This window comes from Zeus faber, assembly GCF_960531495.2.
Source record: "Zeus faber genome assembly, chromosome: 6".
NCBI lineage: Eukaryota > Metazoa > Chordata > Actinopteri > Zeiformes > Zeidae > Zeus > Zeus faber.
Window position 1 is genome coordinate 22972500 of NC_137201.1, and position 15855 is coordinate 22988354.

A 15855-nucleotide genomic window follows, 5' to 3' on the forward strand; every position below is an offset into this window, starting at 1 on the left:
TGAGCTTATCAACTAAAATTAATCGTCACCTAAAATGTCACAAACGTGACCAACACCTCCTCACCGATAAAAAGACTGGGCCTGCCTTCAGCCAGACCAAGCACCTGCAGGTACAAGTAGACGGCTCCTTTCCTGAGCAGTGCTCCGTGGATACTGAACTCTTTCAGCTCCCACACCGCCTGCAGTTCCTCCAGCCACAGAAGAGCAGAGAAACGCGAATGCATGTTTGACGGGGACAGGAGCTGAGAGAGAAGAGAGCATTTTGGGAATAGCAATTTGACTAGCCATCCTCATAGAGCTATTGTTTCTTTTTCTTTACTGCTGGAATTTATTTATTTATTTCTTATGAATAAAGACAACAGTAATCAAAAAATCTGCTACTCAAACAGCATATTATATCAGATATAGATATGTATGTTTGGAAGTTATGTGCACAATTATTTATTTATTTATTTTTTACATGGATATTTACAAAAAATTTAAATGGAAAAAAAAACACTTTTACACAATGTGTAAAAGAGGGTATTGTATTTCAGTTTTATATATTTAAAAATTTCTTATAAAAAGAAAGTTACACACAATGACAATGGGTGAGTAAAAATATGTTCAACTCCCAAAATAAATTGGAATTTAAATATTTAGTGGACTGAATATTTTCTGTGAAATATTTTTGTAATGCACATCAGATCATATACTGAGAAGTTGGTTCCAATTTCCATTATGTATAAAATGTCAATATAACAATATGGAATGGTATCGTGATCATTTGTATCAAAATGTGCAATTATGTAATGTCTGTTCGACAGCTCTTCTCATTGTGACAAAATATTTAGTGTAAGGGGTTTTCTGATGAATTACTTAATGTAATGTAGAGTGCGATGTGCCTCTGCAGCACCTCACCTCTCCAAGGGAGGGCTGGACCACCAGCACATCTCCCTGGGCCTCCACACAGTCCCTTAGAGACTGGGGGACCAAGTAGGATGCCAGGAAATTAGGCAGCCGCCGCTTGGTTACCCTGAGGGTAGAACAGATGCTTCTCAAAACAGAAAATTTCAGCATTCAGAATCTTGGGTTGGAACAGGTGAACAAGAATCAAGATGACAAAGTCAATTGTGGAACAATATATTCTGACAAATTAAAACATTTTTTGCAAACGGGCGTATCGGTGAGATCGGGCGTTTTCAGCGTGGTATGGCCGTAGGCAAATACTGCAGCAAAAACTCTTGGTTAAATACATGCCACTCCCTGGCAAATATATCACAGTTATGGACATTTTTGTCAGTGACGTTTGCCCAACATCTGAGGCCCTGCTCTCAGGTTCCTGACGGGTGTGTCAATGCCGAAGTTGAGGCGATGTCAGTGTTTTCAACAAGCGCTGCCTTACTTGTCCACATGAATACACGCAAACTGAGTTCTGAAAAATCTCCACCATGGAAGGCGTATTCCAAAAGCATTGTTTTCTGTGACCTAAAACGCAGTGTTCTTGGAAACAGGAGGCCAAACAGAGAAAAAAAACAAAACCGTTTTCAAAAACATCAATATATGCTTGGACAGTGCCTGAGTCTGTAATTCATGTGATCCATGCAGTACTTTATCCTGTCGTCATTATCACATGGAACAATGCTGCGGCGCTCTCACTGCCAACAATCCCCAATTCAGTAGTACTGCCAGATAATTGGGCTGGTGGGAAAATAGTTTGCAAGCACTGCTGTATGTTCCGGTCTCCATTTACGTAGCAATAGATAGTGTCTCCCACAGGTCGCAAGAAAAAAAAAAAAAGGCTTACAGCACCTGGTATTCCCAGGCGGTCTCCCATCCAAGTACTAACCAGGCCCGACCCTGCTTAGCTTCCGAGATCAGACGAGATCGGGCGTATTCAGCGTGGTATGGCCGTAAGCAAATACTGCAGCAAAAACTCCCGGTTAAATCCATGCCACTGTCAGTAACGTTTGCCCAACATCTGAGGCCCTGTCCACACATGCAACTTTTCTACAAATGCAATATTCCCCACTCTGTTTGCAGACAGAAATCTCCTTCCACACGAAAATGCAAAAACTGTATGAAATGTTCACATAAGCGTTCCAGGGTAGGGGGCAGTGATATCTCATGAAATTAGATGTCAAACACCACAGAAGAATATTAGGAACATGCGTATTGAGCTTCTTGAGCGCCGCGATCAGAATATTCATAAACAATACTCTAGGTTGCCCTTCCAAAAGTTGGAGAGTCTTAAAACTTTTGATGGCAACACGGAAAACAAAACAATGGTCGTCGGCCATCGCTCTAAGGTTTCTGACGCGTGTGTCAATGCCGAAGTTGAGGCGATGTCAGTGTTTTCAACAAGTGCTGCCTTACCTGTCCACATGAATACACGCAAACTGAGTTCTGAAAAATCTCCACCATGGAAGGCGTATTCCAAAAGCATTGTTTTCTGTGACCTAAAACGCAGTTTTCTTGGAAACGGGAGGCCAAACACACAGGGGAAAAAAAAATACTTTTTCAAAAACATCAATATATGCTTGGACAGTGCCTGAGTCTGAAATTCATGTGATCCATGCAGTACTTTATCCTGTCGTCATTATTACATGGAACAATGCTGCGGCGCTCTCACTGCCAACAATCCCCAATTCAGTTGTATCGCAAGGTACTGTATTTTGGCTGGTGGGAAAGTCGTTTGCAAGCACTGCTGTATGTTCCGGTCTCCATTGATGGAGCAATAGTGTCTCCTACAGGTCGCAAGAAAAAAAGGCTTACAGCACCTGGTATTCCCAGGCGGTCTCCCATCCAAGTACTAACCAGGCCCGACCCTGCTTAGCTTCCGAGATCAGACGAGATCGGGCGTATTCAGCGTGGTATGGCCGTAAGCAAATACTGCAGCAAAAACTCTCGTTTAAATACATGCCACTTCCTGGCAAATATATCACAGTAATGCAAATTTTTGTCAGAAACGTTTGCCCAACATCTGAGGCCCTGACCACACATGCACAGATTTTCTACAAACACAATATTCCCCACTTTGTTTACAAATAGAAATCTCCTTCCACACAAGAATGCAAAAACTGTTTGAAAACGTTCACATAAGCATTACAGGGTCGGGAGCAATATCTCATGAAATTAGATGTCAAACACCAGAACAACAGACAGAAGAACATTAGGAAGATGCATATTGAGCTTCTTAAGCGCCGCGATCAGAATATTCATAAATGCTCGGCGCGCCGCAGGGGTCGCTGGGCACATGCTGCTACGTCTATGGGCACTTGGCACTCACGCCGGGTGGGGCGTCTGATCGGCTGCATGTTCTCCCCGTGCTCACATGGGGTTTCCTCCACCTCACGTCAGTAAGGACCCCCCTCAAAAACATGCACCCATCATCGTCTGACCAGCGATGGACATTTATCACCTGGTCCCCGGGTGCGTCCACGTATGCTGCCCACTGCTCCTGGCTGTGCCCCCGGAGGGAGGACAAGCCAGGATGGGTCAAAAGCAGAGAATCCATTTCACCGGCCACCCTCAAAGCATGTGCATGTGTGTGTGTGTGTGTGCAAGCATGTGTTATAGTGTGGTGTGTTGCGTGATGAATAAAGACTTTCTGTTTTCTTTCTTCCAGTATTCCAGTTGTCTTAACCACTGACAACCGAGTAAACATCGTCTCGGCAGTCCAAGAGCTGAAATGGCCATGGCTCAACTGCTTTGGGCATAATTTGAATGTGGTCATCAATAAAGCCCTGGATGCCGAAAAAGATCGTACTAGCCGTGCTTTTGGATTATGTCTCACCATCAATGGATCTTTTTCACACAGATAGCAAATGAGGGAGCTACACAAAGCTCAGACAGAACAAAACATTACCGAACATTCCCTTATTACGGTAGGCATTATGTGCGGTTTCTTTTTGCCTTACGGGAAATTATTATATTCTTTATTATTACTCATGATCCTATTAGTTTGGAGATTTTATTCTCAAAACAAATCTAAAAGTAATCCACAAGTAACCATCATATTTTAATCATCAGTAAATATTAAAATTTTTTGTTAACTGTAAGTGATTACAGTTAAATCTTTTGTATTTTCAATGCGTAACGCTGGTACATGTATTCCCTTACTCCCCACTCTGTGTTTGGCCTAGGTTATTGTGTTTATATTCAGACGGGGAAATCATCTGAAGGTATTATATGTAATTATTATATTTTAAACAGGACTGTGCAACACGCGGTCTCCTCCCAATCTGATCTGGCAGGATGAATCCGAACTGAGGCTGTGAACGCTGCACTGCGACCCCTCGCTGAATTCACAGACATTCTTTCGAGACCTCTTGCTTGGAGAGTCTTGAACTTTTGATGGCAACACGGAGAACAACACAATGGTCGTCGAGCATCTTGCTTGCTGCCAACCCCCTGCTTGCTTTTCGAGAATGTGTTGGTGGAGGACGAAGGGGATACCCAACTGACAGCAATAATAAAACAAGGGGTTCTTACAGAGCTTGGAAACAAATACTCCAAATAATGCCTCTCAAGAACTGATGCGCATGTCCATGCTGCTTGATATGCAGTACAAGGCTGACTATCTCACCACCAGTCCTGGAGGCAAGCAGAGCCAGAGTGGAGGATGAGATGGTGATGTCTTGGGTAAAGCAAATTGCAGCCACAGAACATGCACCTGTCAGAATTGAAGCCATAAAAGACAACGTGTCTCCCCCTGCCAAGAAAAAAATTCACCCTTGGTCTTCTGCTTGGCAAGGTGAGGCTTCTTGTCTCTGTCTGCCGAATAAAAGGCAAAGTCTGAGGTAGAAAGGTATCCACACAAGGTGACCAATGTTGAAGATGCTGATCCTCTCCTCTGGTCGAAAGTAAATGAGAGCGGCTTCCCCATGATGGCCAGGGTAGCAATTAAATGCCTTTGCATTTGTGCTACAAGTACACTGTCAGAACGTGTGTTTAGAAAAGCAGGGAAAGTTGTCACGCTGCAAAAGCGCCTGCTGAAATCGGAGAAGGTCAATACGTTGGTCTTTTTGGTCAGAAACTTAGTTAAGCTTTCCAACATTTTCTTATATTCATTACCTTATAATACATTTGTTTTAAGTCTTTCTTTGAAATGGGTCTCCAGTAGGAGATATTATTATTAATAACAACTTATAATCATCATCATCATCATCATCAATAATAATAATAACAATTAAATCTCCCTCTGGAAGATTGTATTATTTATCAGCAGGGTGGACAGTTCACGGTTTATGTAATATAGTCCTAATGTATAGTGCTGTATACATATCCTATAGGTTACTGTTGTATATATCTTTCTCTCCAATAAAATGTGATAACAAAAAAAGTGTTTAATATCTTGTCAATCTTTTTTTAATGTCCAGTGTTTTTGTGGGCTACATAATGACTAACCGCAATTGTGTCCATATCAAATGCATATTATCTTCTCCCTGACGTTCCTATGTACCCTAGCGGGTAACTTCCTTGCGTGGTCTTCCTGTTGCTGGTCTCACGTTGTTGTTATGCCAACAAATAAACAACGAGATCAAAATCCCTTCAACTCACAACTGAACTCGCCGTCTCTATCCCTCAACTCCCACACGCAACATGGTTTCAATAGAGTAATTAGCCACAAGCCATTGCGCAGGATAATCTACGCCCCGTAGATGGGGCTAGATGGGGAAAATGAAATTCTGCCCTCGTAAAGGTAGGGTACAGGCCATGAACGTTTGCAATATTTAATATGAAAGTGATATGTTATTATTTCTCGTATTGCTGCAACGCAATGGGTAGTTAAAGTTTGCAAATGTTGAAACGGAACTTAAAATCGAATACACCTCTTTGTTAAACATGGACTATGATTGAACACGGTAAACTGCATTTACACCGTATCAATGCGTGATGGGATTTTTCCTGGCAGATTTTAAAAAATCGTCTGTCGGCCCAAGCCTACTGGAGTAAATTAAAATAAAATGGAGTACATTAAGCACAATAAAAAGTGGAGATATTTTCTTTGAAATGTGGTGAACTAAAAGTCTCAGAAATTCTAAAATAAGTACAGCTATTTGAAAAATGCACTCAAGCACGCTAACAACTACAAGTAATTTGTTACTTTCTGCCACTGGTGAGTACCGAGTTCAGATATTAAAATAATTGGTAGATGCTACTGTACAGAATCAATTAATAAATGTTTACAATAATGCTATACAGTAATCGAAGACAGGTATTAATGATTAATTATTGGTCTGTTAAGTATGGATGTAAATTATTTTAATATATTGCACTTTTGTTGTGGGTTGTCCATGGTGGTCGTACCTCGGAGTGATGCGTGGCGCATTTACGGTGACCACATGCGCTGCTGGTGCAGGGTGCTTGGTGGACAAGGGGTCACGGCTGCTGTAGGGCGCAGAGGGCTGCAACAGGCGCTCCTCCCTGCTGCCCACCGTGACTTCTAGCCGCCTCCCGATGGTGAAGGTGGAGAAGTGCAGCAGCAGCAGCTCAGCGCAGCTGCCCAGGTTCCTGAGTGCAAATCAGAGGTCATAAGGTAAGGGTTTTAAATACCAGCCAATGTGTAGATATATGATTTTTCATGGTAGCATTTATTGGGGGATTTTATTGGGTGCTTACTTGGCTGTGCAGCACACTATGACAGAAAGCCTCTCCCCTGGTGAGATATCCACCTCCTTCACCACTTCAGAGCTGGTCGCACTGTGCAGGTGAGCGCCGCGGTTCTCAGAGTCCAGCTCTTTTTCACTGTCAACTTGTTGTTCTGTGGAACGGATCTCAGAGTCGCCTTTCAAGCAAGCCAAAGATGAGGTGTGCGATTTCTGTCTCAGAGGGACAGTGATATTGTTCAGGGTGAATTGCTCTCCCGAGTCCCAGCCGGCAAACTCGTAGCATTTCAGCCTGTGGGTCTCTGAACTGTTGTTCCTGTTCGAGAGAAAGGGAAATCATTAAAAAAAATTAAAAATAAAAACATCCTGTTACAGAGGAAAAAACACATTTTTTTGCTATAAAATTGCGGGAATTTGTTAAAATTGCAAGTTCAAGAAAAAAGGGAAAAAATTAAAAAAACCTTTCCAGGTGATTATTTCCTAACTCAACACTTGACAAATTGGACTTTCGTCTTCAAAATGACTCTGTTTTTACTCACTGGATCCATACGACAAACTTTTGGCTTTCCCCCAGCTGCAGGTCATCAAAGTGGCCAAAATCTGAGACAACCATTCCTCCTTTGTCCTGCAGGAGACTGTGGAGCTCGGTCTCTGGGAAACACCAGGTAGAGCTGTTCACACTGCGAACAGGTAAACATAACAACGCACTTCCATTAGGTTAAGGAGAAAGTAAAAGAAATTCACTTAAAAGGGTAGATTCACAAGACTTTAAAAATTGGTTCCTGTGTTAATATACATAGCATATTGTTAAAAAAAATGTCTTACATTTTTTTTCTATCTATCCATCCATTTATCAATAGTACCATAATTTTTCCACAATTGCACAGCAAAAAACACTAAATTGCAGATGGTGAAACTTGGGTTAAACTATATGTACTATATGTATCAAAGGAACACAATTTAACCCCTGGTTGTAATGCTAATGCTATCGCTGTCTATGAGCTGCTTCAAAGGCTGGTGGCTAACCAGTTGTTGCTAGGCGCCATGCACAGAGCCCTCCAGCAGTAGAAGGACTGGGTGCTCTCCACCATGACCAGGTTCACCAGGTCCCCCGGGGAGGGCTGATAGTGGGCGGGCAGCATCAGAGAGTCCAGGCTGAAGAACACGTTGTCCTCCACCACCCCGGTTTTTCCGTGGACACCGGACACGTGAACCTGGAAGGAAGGGAGTGCCGCAGAGGAGGAGAGAAGAGTGAGAGACGTTATCAAATTTGGACTACAGTGTGCTACAGATATCTCCACTGGCCTAGCCTCAGAATCCACATTTGTTCTTAATAGTGCTGGGTAATTTTTTTTATTTCAATAAATCCCTATTATGATGTAATTTTATTCTATCATTTAAATTTTTGAATCGATTAGAAAACTTTAATATCGACACTTTTTAAAGTCATGCAACCATTTGGCACTTAAAATAATGTCACCATAGACACCAATAAATTGAAATATTTAATTTCTGTGTAAGAGTGAATTTGTTCAGTGAAATGTTTTTGTAATGCACATCAGACTGAATAGTTGGTGGCAATTCTCATTATGTACAAAATCTCAATATAGATTTGCATTGTGAGCCATCTAATCCATTTTGGATTAAATAGATAATGAATTGAATAGATGGCCCTTGCATTTCAATTAAATTGTAAGATGCTGCCCAATACCCACCCCTAGTCATCATGACCAATAATTTAAGATTTGAACCACTGGTATTTATTTCACAAAATTAATAGCGCAGTAACCCACAATGATGATGTGTAAAGTTAGCTTTGATATGGAGAGAATAAAATTCACTTTGATGACAGCATCAAAAAATTTGGTACACTTTAAGAGACCCAGTTTTGGAATACATATTCGGGAATTAAATGCTGTAAACAATGATCAAGGACAGCAGCCTTTTCGGTGAGCATCTGATGCTACGGGCAAGACCGTTACCTGGTCCAGGCGGCGGTAGCGCAAGGGGGCCACGGACTGAACCTGGCTGCTCCACATGGTGGGATTAACATAATACTGGGCTTGGACCCAGTCTCCCATCATTGGCGTATAACCTAACAGGCAGGAAAATAAACATAAGATAGGTTCAAACTCTAACCATTAGCCAAACGCTTTTCCACATAAAAGCAGCAGTGATATTTTCTAATGAATACTAACCTGATAGAGTATTCAAATGTGTTCTTTTAGCCTTGCGTATTTTATTTTGAATTAACAGTACCTTACCTTTCACGTACCTTCAGGTTATCAGGTATCATGTGATTTCAAAAGGTGCCTTTCAGGCCTGAGCATTTTTTATTAAATATTCTATTTTATTTAATTGTACCGTGTATTTCATGTACATTTAAGTTACCGGGTATCTGGTGAGAATGTGAGAAGGAATTGTGTGTGCCTTGAAAGGTTCATGTGTTCTATCATTAGAAGGTTTAATGGTCTACCAATAATAGCAATGACTGGTAAAAAGTTTAATGTGGAATGATTTCAAACGCTCCGTTAAGAGATTTGGTGCCATATATTAAAATCGAAGGGAAGAGTTCTCAAAAGGATTGTGCAGCTTTTGCAGCTGCAAAACCTGCACAAATAAGACAAAAAGCAATAGTGTCATTTTCAAGGCACCCGCAAAGGGCGAAATGCACCTCTAACCACACAAATAGCATCTTGGCTCACCATATGTGCAGTATTCGTACATTTTTAAATTTGGTTTTATTCATAGATTTCACACAAAATTGGCCCTCAATGCAAATGAGTCTCATTGCAAAAAACATCCAATTCACAAACACCAGCACTAATAGCCGCACAGAGTGAAATTATTTCCGTCTTCAGAGAGCTAGTAGTAACTGCGCAGGGAAAAAAGGCAGCAGTGCCTCTGCTCCCTGTGCAATCAAACCTGTCAACATTGGCATTTTAAATTAAATTAAAATAATCCCAGAGCCGGGCTGCTGCACCCGAAAGGCCGCGGCGCACATTGGCCCACATTGAAATAATGAACTACTACTTACTTTGTGGTAGAGTAAAATATATTAAATTAGCTGCCATAATTTCTACATTGTTATATTAAGATTTGGTGAGAGCTAGAATTTAAGCAAAATTTTTTATATATATATACACATTTTATTCATCTTATAAATGAACTGTTTGGGAAGAGTAAGTTTTGTTATAGATTACTATTTAAATGTTTTATACACATTAACTTAAAAATACTGAGTACATTTCAATTATAAACATAGGGTGTTTAAACCGGTGCATCTCCAAGATCCACAATGAGACTCAAAACAAGGGCAAATTGCACTCAGCAGCAAAACTTTATGGGCATGTTTGCGCTGGCATATCTTTTGTGAATCGGACGTTGAGACGGGGCAGATAGAGGGCGCAATTGATGCACAAGTTATGGTGCTTTTAGCGGCCGCAATCCATTCCTTGTGGATTCGCCCCTAAGTGTGTTCAGTCAGAATCTAGAGAGCCGGTACCTTCCAGAAGACAGTGTTGGGGAAAGAAAGTTGTCTGGTTGATGTAACCCCCCTCTCTGTTAAGTGACGTAACGGTGCCGATGAGAGGGCGGAGTCGCAAACTCTCTGCTTCCACAGATGACGTGTCCTCGCCCTCCCATGTCTCTGCTCTCTTCTCCACCTGAAAAACACAACAAACTCGGGATGCAGTGAAACATATACTTAAAAATAATAATAACTATTTATCAATTTATCAATTTTTATTTATCAATCAAAAAATGTTTTAATAAAAATATAAGTAAACATACTAAATTTCAGTTTTGAGTCATCGATTTAGACCTTGAAGAATAGCAATCATTCCTCAGCAAATGATCAATCATTATTTTCTGGAATAATTAATCAAGCCAAAAAATCCATAGAATAGTTTAACAATTAAAGTTCTATCAGATGTTTGTCTTGTCTGAGTCTAAAGTACAATATCAGAGAATATCCCAGATACAAAAATCCAACACCAAGAGACATTACACTACACATCAGACATAAAGAGACTTGACACAAACAAGCATACAGGTTTCAAATGAAATTAAAATAGTAATAATAAAGGTTTTAGATTTTAGATAGACATTTTAGATTACTGAAATGTGCCATGCAGTTTGGCTTGACTCCCCGTACACACAGAGCATAAATAAAACAACATGTCCAGGGAGTAATGTGTTCTGAAAACATGAGAAAAAGCTTTGATTTTCTCACCCGCAGTGCTTTCCAGCCCCCCTGAGCGCTGTCTCGGACTGCTATGCCGTTAACGGTGTCTCCGACTCTGAGCGGCATCCCACCCAGCACCTCGCTGCTGGTGAAGTAGACGGCGTCGTCGATCATGCCGTAGTCCAAACAGAACTGGGTGACCACGCTGTTCTGCAGGTGCCGGATCTCCTCCAAACCTGTGGCAGAGAGCAGAGATGCGGATAAAGTTTGAAATAAATACACTACAGCACTATTGTAAATGTAGGTGATAATAATATAATTGTATCTATATAGTACCTTTCATACGTGAAATGCAACTCAAAGGGCTTCAAAAAGAATAAAGAACAAATTAGAACAATTACATAACTTCAAATTCAATAGGCGATAGAGCACGACATTTTAAACACTTAAAAGCATATAAGACATAAGATAATGGAGATTAAAAGTATAAGTAAATAATTAAAATTTAAAATAGGAATAAAAGTGCTAATTATAAAAGGTTATGATAGGGCTAACACAATGAAAACAATTTAGTTGGTGGTTCATTGACATACAAATAATTTAAATTAGCAGTTCAATTGTCTTTTTTTGTCCATTTTATTTCCCCTACATTTGGATGGGAGCTAGGGGTGTAATCGTACAAAAGTCACGGTTCGGTAACGTGGGGGGGGGGGACCCAATCCATAAATTAAAGGTATTACAGAACTGAATAACATGTCCTGGTGTGAAAATACAAAATAAATACAATGTAATAAAATATAAGATAAAATAAAATCTGTGCCATAGGAGCAATGTATCACATTTGTGATTACTTTGCTACTGTAGGCCATTACGCACCTCTTAAAGGTACTTAAGCTTCATTCTATTTTCCTCTATGTGGGGACAGATCAGTTGGCGGTAAAGCAGGAGGTACACTTAAAGACGAGACAACAAAAGATGTTCAAACCACCGGTCCCAGATCACCGTCGCCACACACACACACACACACACACACACACACACACACACACACACACACACACACACACACACACACACACACACACACACACACACACACACACACACACACACACACACACACACACACACGGGAAAAGGGAACCCTGCTGTCGTCCGCAGCCAGTGCTTGATCACGCCCCTTTGTCCGCCTCATACCTCCACCTTAACTGTCACCTGCTGTCGAGAAAACCATCTTGCGGGGACTGAGGTGGCAGGTACAGCCAAGTAACAATTTGCCAACATGGCTAGATTAGGATAAACAGACTCACTTTCACCAGGCAAGTGGGTTTCAATCAATTGAAATGCCCTCCTTTGCCATGTAGGAATACACTACGTCCTTAAACTACTGCTTCAAATCTGGCCAGTTTTAAAAAGTGGGCCAAAAAGTTCCAAAAAGTGACCTCTTTGGGTGAGGGGAAGATGCTGCCTCTGACTCTGCTGTAACTGGCAATAGAGTGGCTTGTGAAGATGATGGATTGGCCTCTAGTCTCACTCTGCAGTATTAAATGACAAAAATGAAAAAGTTAATTAGTAAGGTCAGTGAGCATTGTATGTAGGTATTGTATATGTTCAGTTACAGCAGCATTATATAACTTTTGGTATATGCACCCTGAAAGTTTGAGTGCAATTGCACTTTTACACCACTGTCGTAAAACGCGGTCCGGTTTCAAGAGTCACGTTTCAATAACATTTTCAATAACGCTCTGTTACAAATGCAAACTTAATGTACACCTAGGTTACAGCACCCCTTGCACAGACCTCGCCACTTTCCGGAGCTGGGGAGGGACCGGGCCCCCTGCTACCGGCATGACTGTCTACCAGGGAAGCACGCACAAGTAACAAATCATGTGGCGCAGGTGAGGGCCAGCATTTTGTATGAGCATTATTACTGGACATTATGAGCGGCAAGTTAATCATTTATAGTTTTTTTTTAATAATTTTACCAGCCAAAAAAATAGTAAAAAAAAAAGTAATTAACGGCTCACGGAAACCCTGAGCCAAAGATCAAGCAAGTGACGTAGTGCCATAAAGCATAACACACTTTTCATGCGGTTTCGCACCCAAACACAAAAGTTAGATAGTGCAAGAACAGGTGTTTGGGGAGTGGTTTGGAAAGAAAGAGGTGCCAGGCTTCATATTACAAGTCAGCGTACCATCAAAATTACTTTGAAGCTGCCATTTTAAGGTTATGGGGAGGATGCTGTGACCTCGCGAGAAGACAAAGTGAGTCAAGATCGAACATGGCAACATACTTCTCATCCATTCCACAATTTTTATCCCACTCATATTAGCCTAGAACACATACACTCGCACACAAATCCTAGTCCGAACAACACTCCACCGGACCAGGGTCTACGGGGCAGGAGGCCTGTGAGTGATTCGGGTTCGGCTTGCTTGAAGGACTCGCACCCGCAATTTTTAACTTGCCAACAGCATACATTGAGAGCTGGGGTTTCGGGGTGTGCGCCTCAGAGGTGCGGGGCCTCTCGTGCTCCCTGGGACTGGCTTATGCTTCTCGGGATCGGCCATTGCTCCGCGGGCTTCCAACTTCTCTGGGGGCCCGGGGGTCTTCTGTGGCTGCAAGACTGGGTGCTCTGAGCTTTCCTGCAGCCGTGGGACTTTCCGCTGCTTGGAGGCGCCACATTATAATACCGACCTTATACACCAGAACCAATTGGGATAAGACCTGCATACTCACCAGTGGGGAGAGCGCACACACACACACACACACACACACACACACACACACACACACACACACACACACACACACACACACACACACACACACACACACACACACACACACACACACACACACACACACACACACACACACACCAGGAAGAGGCCCAATTCCTGTTCCAGTTTTCCTGACCCTGATTAACTCAGTTTTTCCCGATACAAAAAAAATGTCCAATGTTTGTTTGTCCCATGTACATGTTGTTTGGTTCTATGTTTATTTGTCTCACCCATGGTGTTTCCCCCCCCTCTAGGAGTAGTGATTAGTTGTTTATAGACCCAAACATGGTAAAATAGTTCTCCAAAGAGGGGGGTTGATGGTGGCTCTGTACAACAAGAAAACTGTGCTCTTGTCATTCTACAGTTTGTCCACAGGACAGAGTTATTGCAGCAGTTCTTGATGACTTAAGAATGAAATTGTTTCATTCAATTAGTAAACTGATATTAACAAAATTATAATCTAATACAAAACACTTTCTATATGGTTTGCTTGGAGAAACGGAGAACGCAGACTTCCAGCTGAGAAAATGTGTTGGTTGCGAACCAGTCGGCTTACAATGGGAGCCGGCGCCTGTCTGAAAGCCCGGCCCCCCCCCCATTTCTTTTTTTGTTAATTAATACAAGACAACAATAGGATGATCCTATAAAATATTTGTTAAATACGCACGGCAATATGCACGGCCCAGCTGGGTGATGCCGTCAAATATGCATCAGCATGTTCGATATGTTTCCACGCACATAGCCTATAACTTTTGAACAGCACCGAGAAACCACCACTGCTGTCATAGTTCACTAGGAACCTGAAATGTTCACACACAGCTGATTTAAAGGGGACCTATAATGCTCCTTTTCAACGAGTTAATATACTGTAGGTCTCTGAGCTCTCACTTAGATTATGCATTTGAGCCATTGTAACATTGCCTCACAACCACAGTGTTCCAAAACGTTGGCTTTTTTTGTGGGTGGAGCCACCCTCCTGAGTCCCCCGTTCTGTGAGCCAACGCAAGTTTCGGATTGTGTGAGCCAATAGGGTTTGAGCTTTACTCTGGATTCCGTTGTATTTCTCTGTGAACTTTCACTGATTTCACCTTATCGGTACACTAAAAATCTCTTTCTGAACAAATGGGAGGCAAGAAATAAGAAATCCAGTTGCTGAGTCTTCAGTCATATCAGATCCACAAGACCTTATGTCCAAAAATAAAATATCTAAATAATCGAATAAAATCTACTGTTTCATTTGGAGAAACGTGGAGTGGCTCTCACGCCACAGCCTACAGCAGGGCTGAAGAATTTGTGAATATAATCTAATTGCCATTTTTTTAGACCAATATTTTAATTTAGTATGCCATTTTTTAAGTTCCTTATCTTCTGTTTTATTCAGTAAACATGACCAACACAATATTGGATATAGTCAACATATAAACAGTTTTTTCCTCTAGGCCAAGCCTACGTATTATGATGAAATTAGATTAACTGATGCATGAATTGATATGAATAACATCTTTATTTAACCATTGAATTGTAAAAAGAAAAACCTTCAATCACAGTAGAATATTGACTGATTTATTTAACTTCAAGCATTGCTATTGTTCAAATCTGAAAATAAACATTTGGAAAATATGCAGTGTTTCAGCAGAAATCAATTTTTTTATAAAAATGTTGCACCCATACGTCCACATCCATCCTCTTTTTGCGGGCAAGTGAATGAGCTTTGTCCAAGCACTGCAATGTGTGCTCGTGCGCCAGATGTGGGTGGAGTTACTCAGATGGAGGCCGGTTCTAATTTTACTGAAGCCCAATGTGACGTAGGGCTGGGCTGTAAAGCTGAACGGCTTGTTTCACCACATGTTTTGTGAAATAGACAGCTCAAGAAAACCTGACTGAGTTGTCTTATTTCACAGTTTGTGTGTTAGTAGGCCCATCAAGACCAAAATGTATGTGCACAAGCACTGAAAAGTGAATTTTACATGATAGGTCCCCTTTAGAAGAGTAGGCGAGTCTTCTAACTCCTGTCTGTCTGACTTATTTGCACTCATCACAACGTCACTTATTCAGTAAGATGTCAATGAGCTTCAACTAAGCTTAGCATGTTGCTAACAGCTTCAGGTTCCAGAGTGGAACTCACATTTGTGAAATTTGGTTCCTCAAACCTCGTACAAAGGCTACCGTGTATTCTGCGTATGACTGCATGCACTGAACTAACAGTTTAGGACAAATACACGTATTGTTACACCTCTAATGGGAACACATGATTGCGGAATCCAAAGATTTCACCTCAAATAATTGTGATCAGGG

At 41.4% G+C, this 15855-nt stretch overlaps 1 protein-coding gene across 1 annotated transcript in view; it reads right to left on the reverse strand.

The window, feature by feature from the left end:
• Positions 1-15855, reverse strand: part of mov10l1 (Mov10 like RNA helicase 1) — a gene marked incomplete at both ends in the record, with an annotated part of 31932 nt that overhangs the window by 13539 nt on the left and 2538 nt on the right. Inside the window, 9 exons of the mRNA XM_080002887.1 lie at positions 65-242; positions 901-1015; positions 6292-6495; positions 6604-6906; positions 7130-7270; positions 7617-7804; positions 8573-8685; positions 10096-10255; positions 10825-11012. Coding sequence (XP_079859013.1) covers positions 65-242; positions 901-1015; positions 6292-6495; positions 6604-6906; positions 7130-7270; positions 7617-7804; positions 8573-8685; positions 10096-10255; positions 10825-11012 — 1590 coding nt within the window. The remainder of the gene's footprint in view (positions 1-64; positions 243-900; positions 1016-6291; positions 6496-6603; positions 6907-7129; positions 7271-7616; positions 7805-8572; positions 8686-10095; positions 10256-10824; positions 11013-15855) is intronic.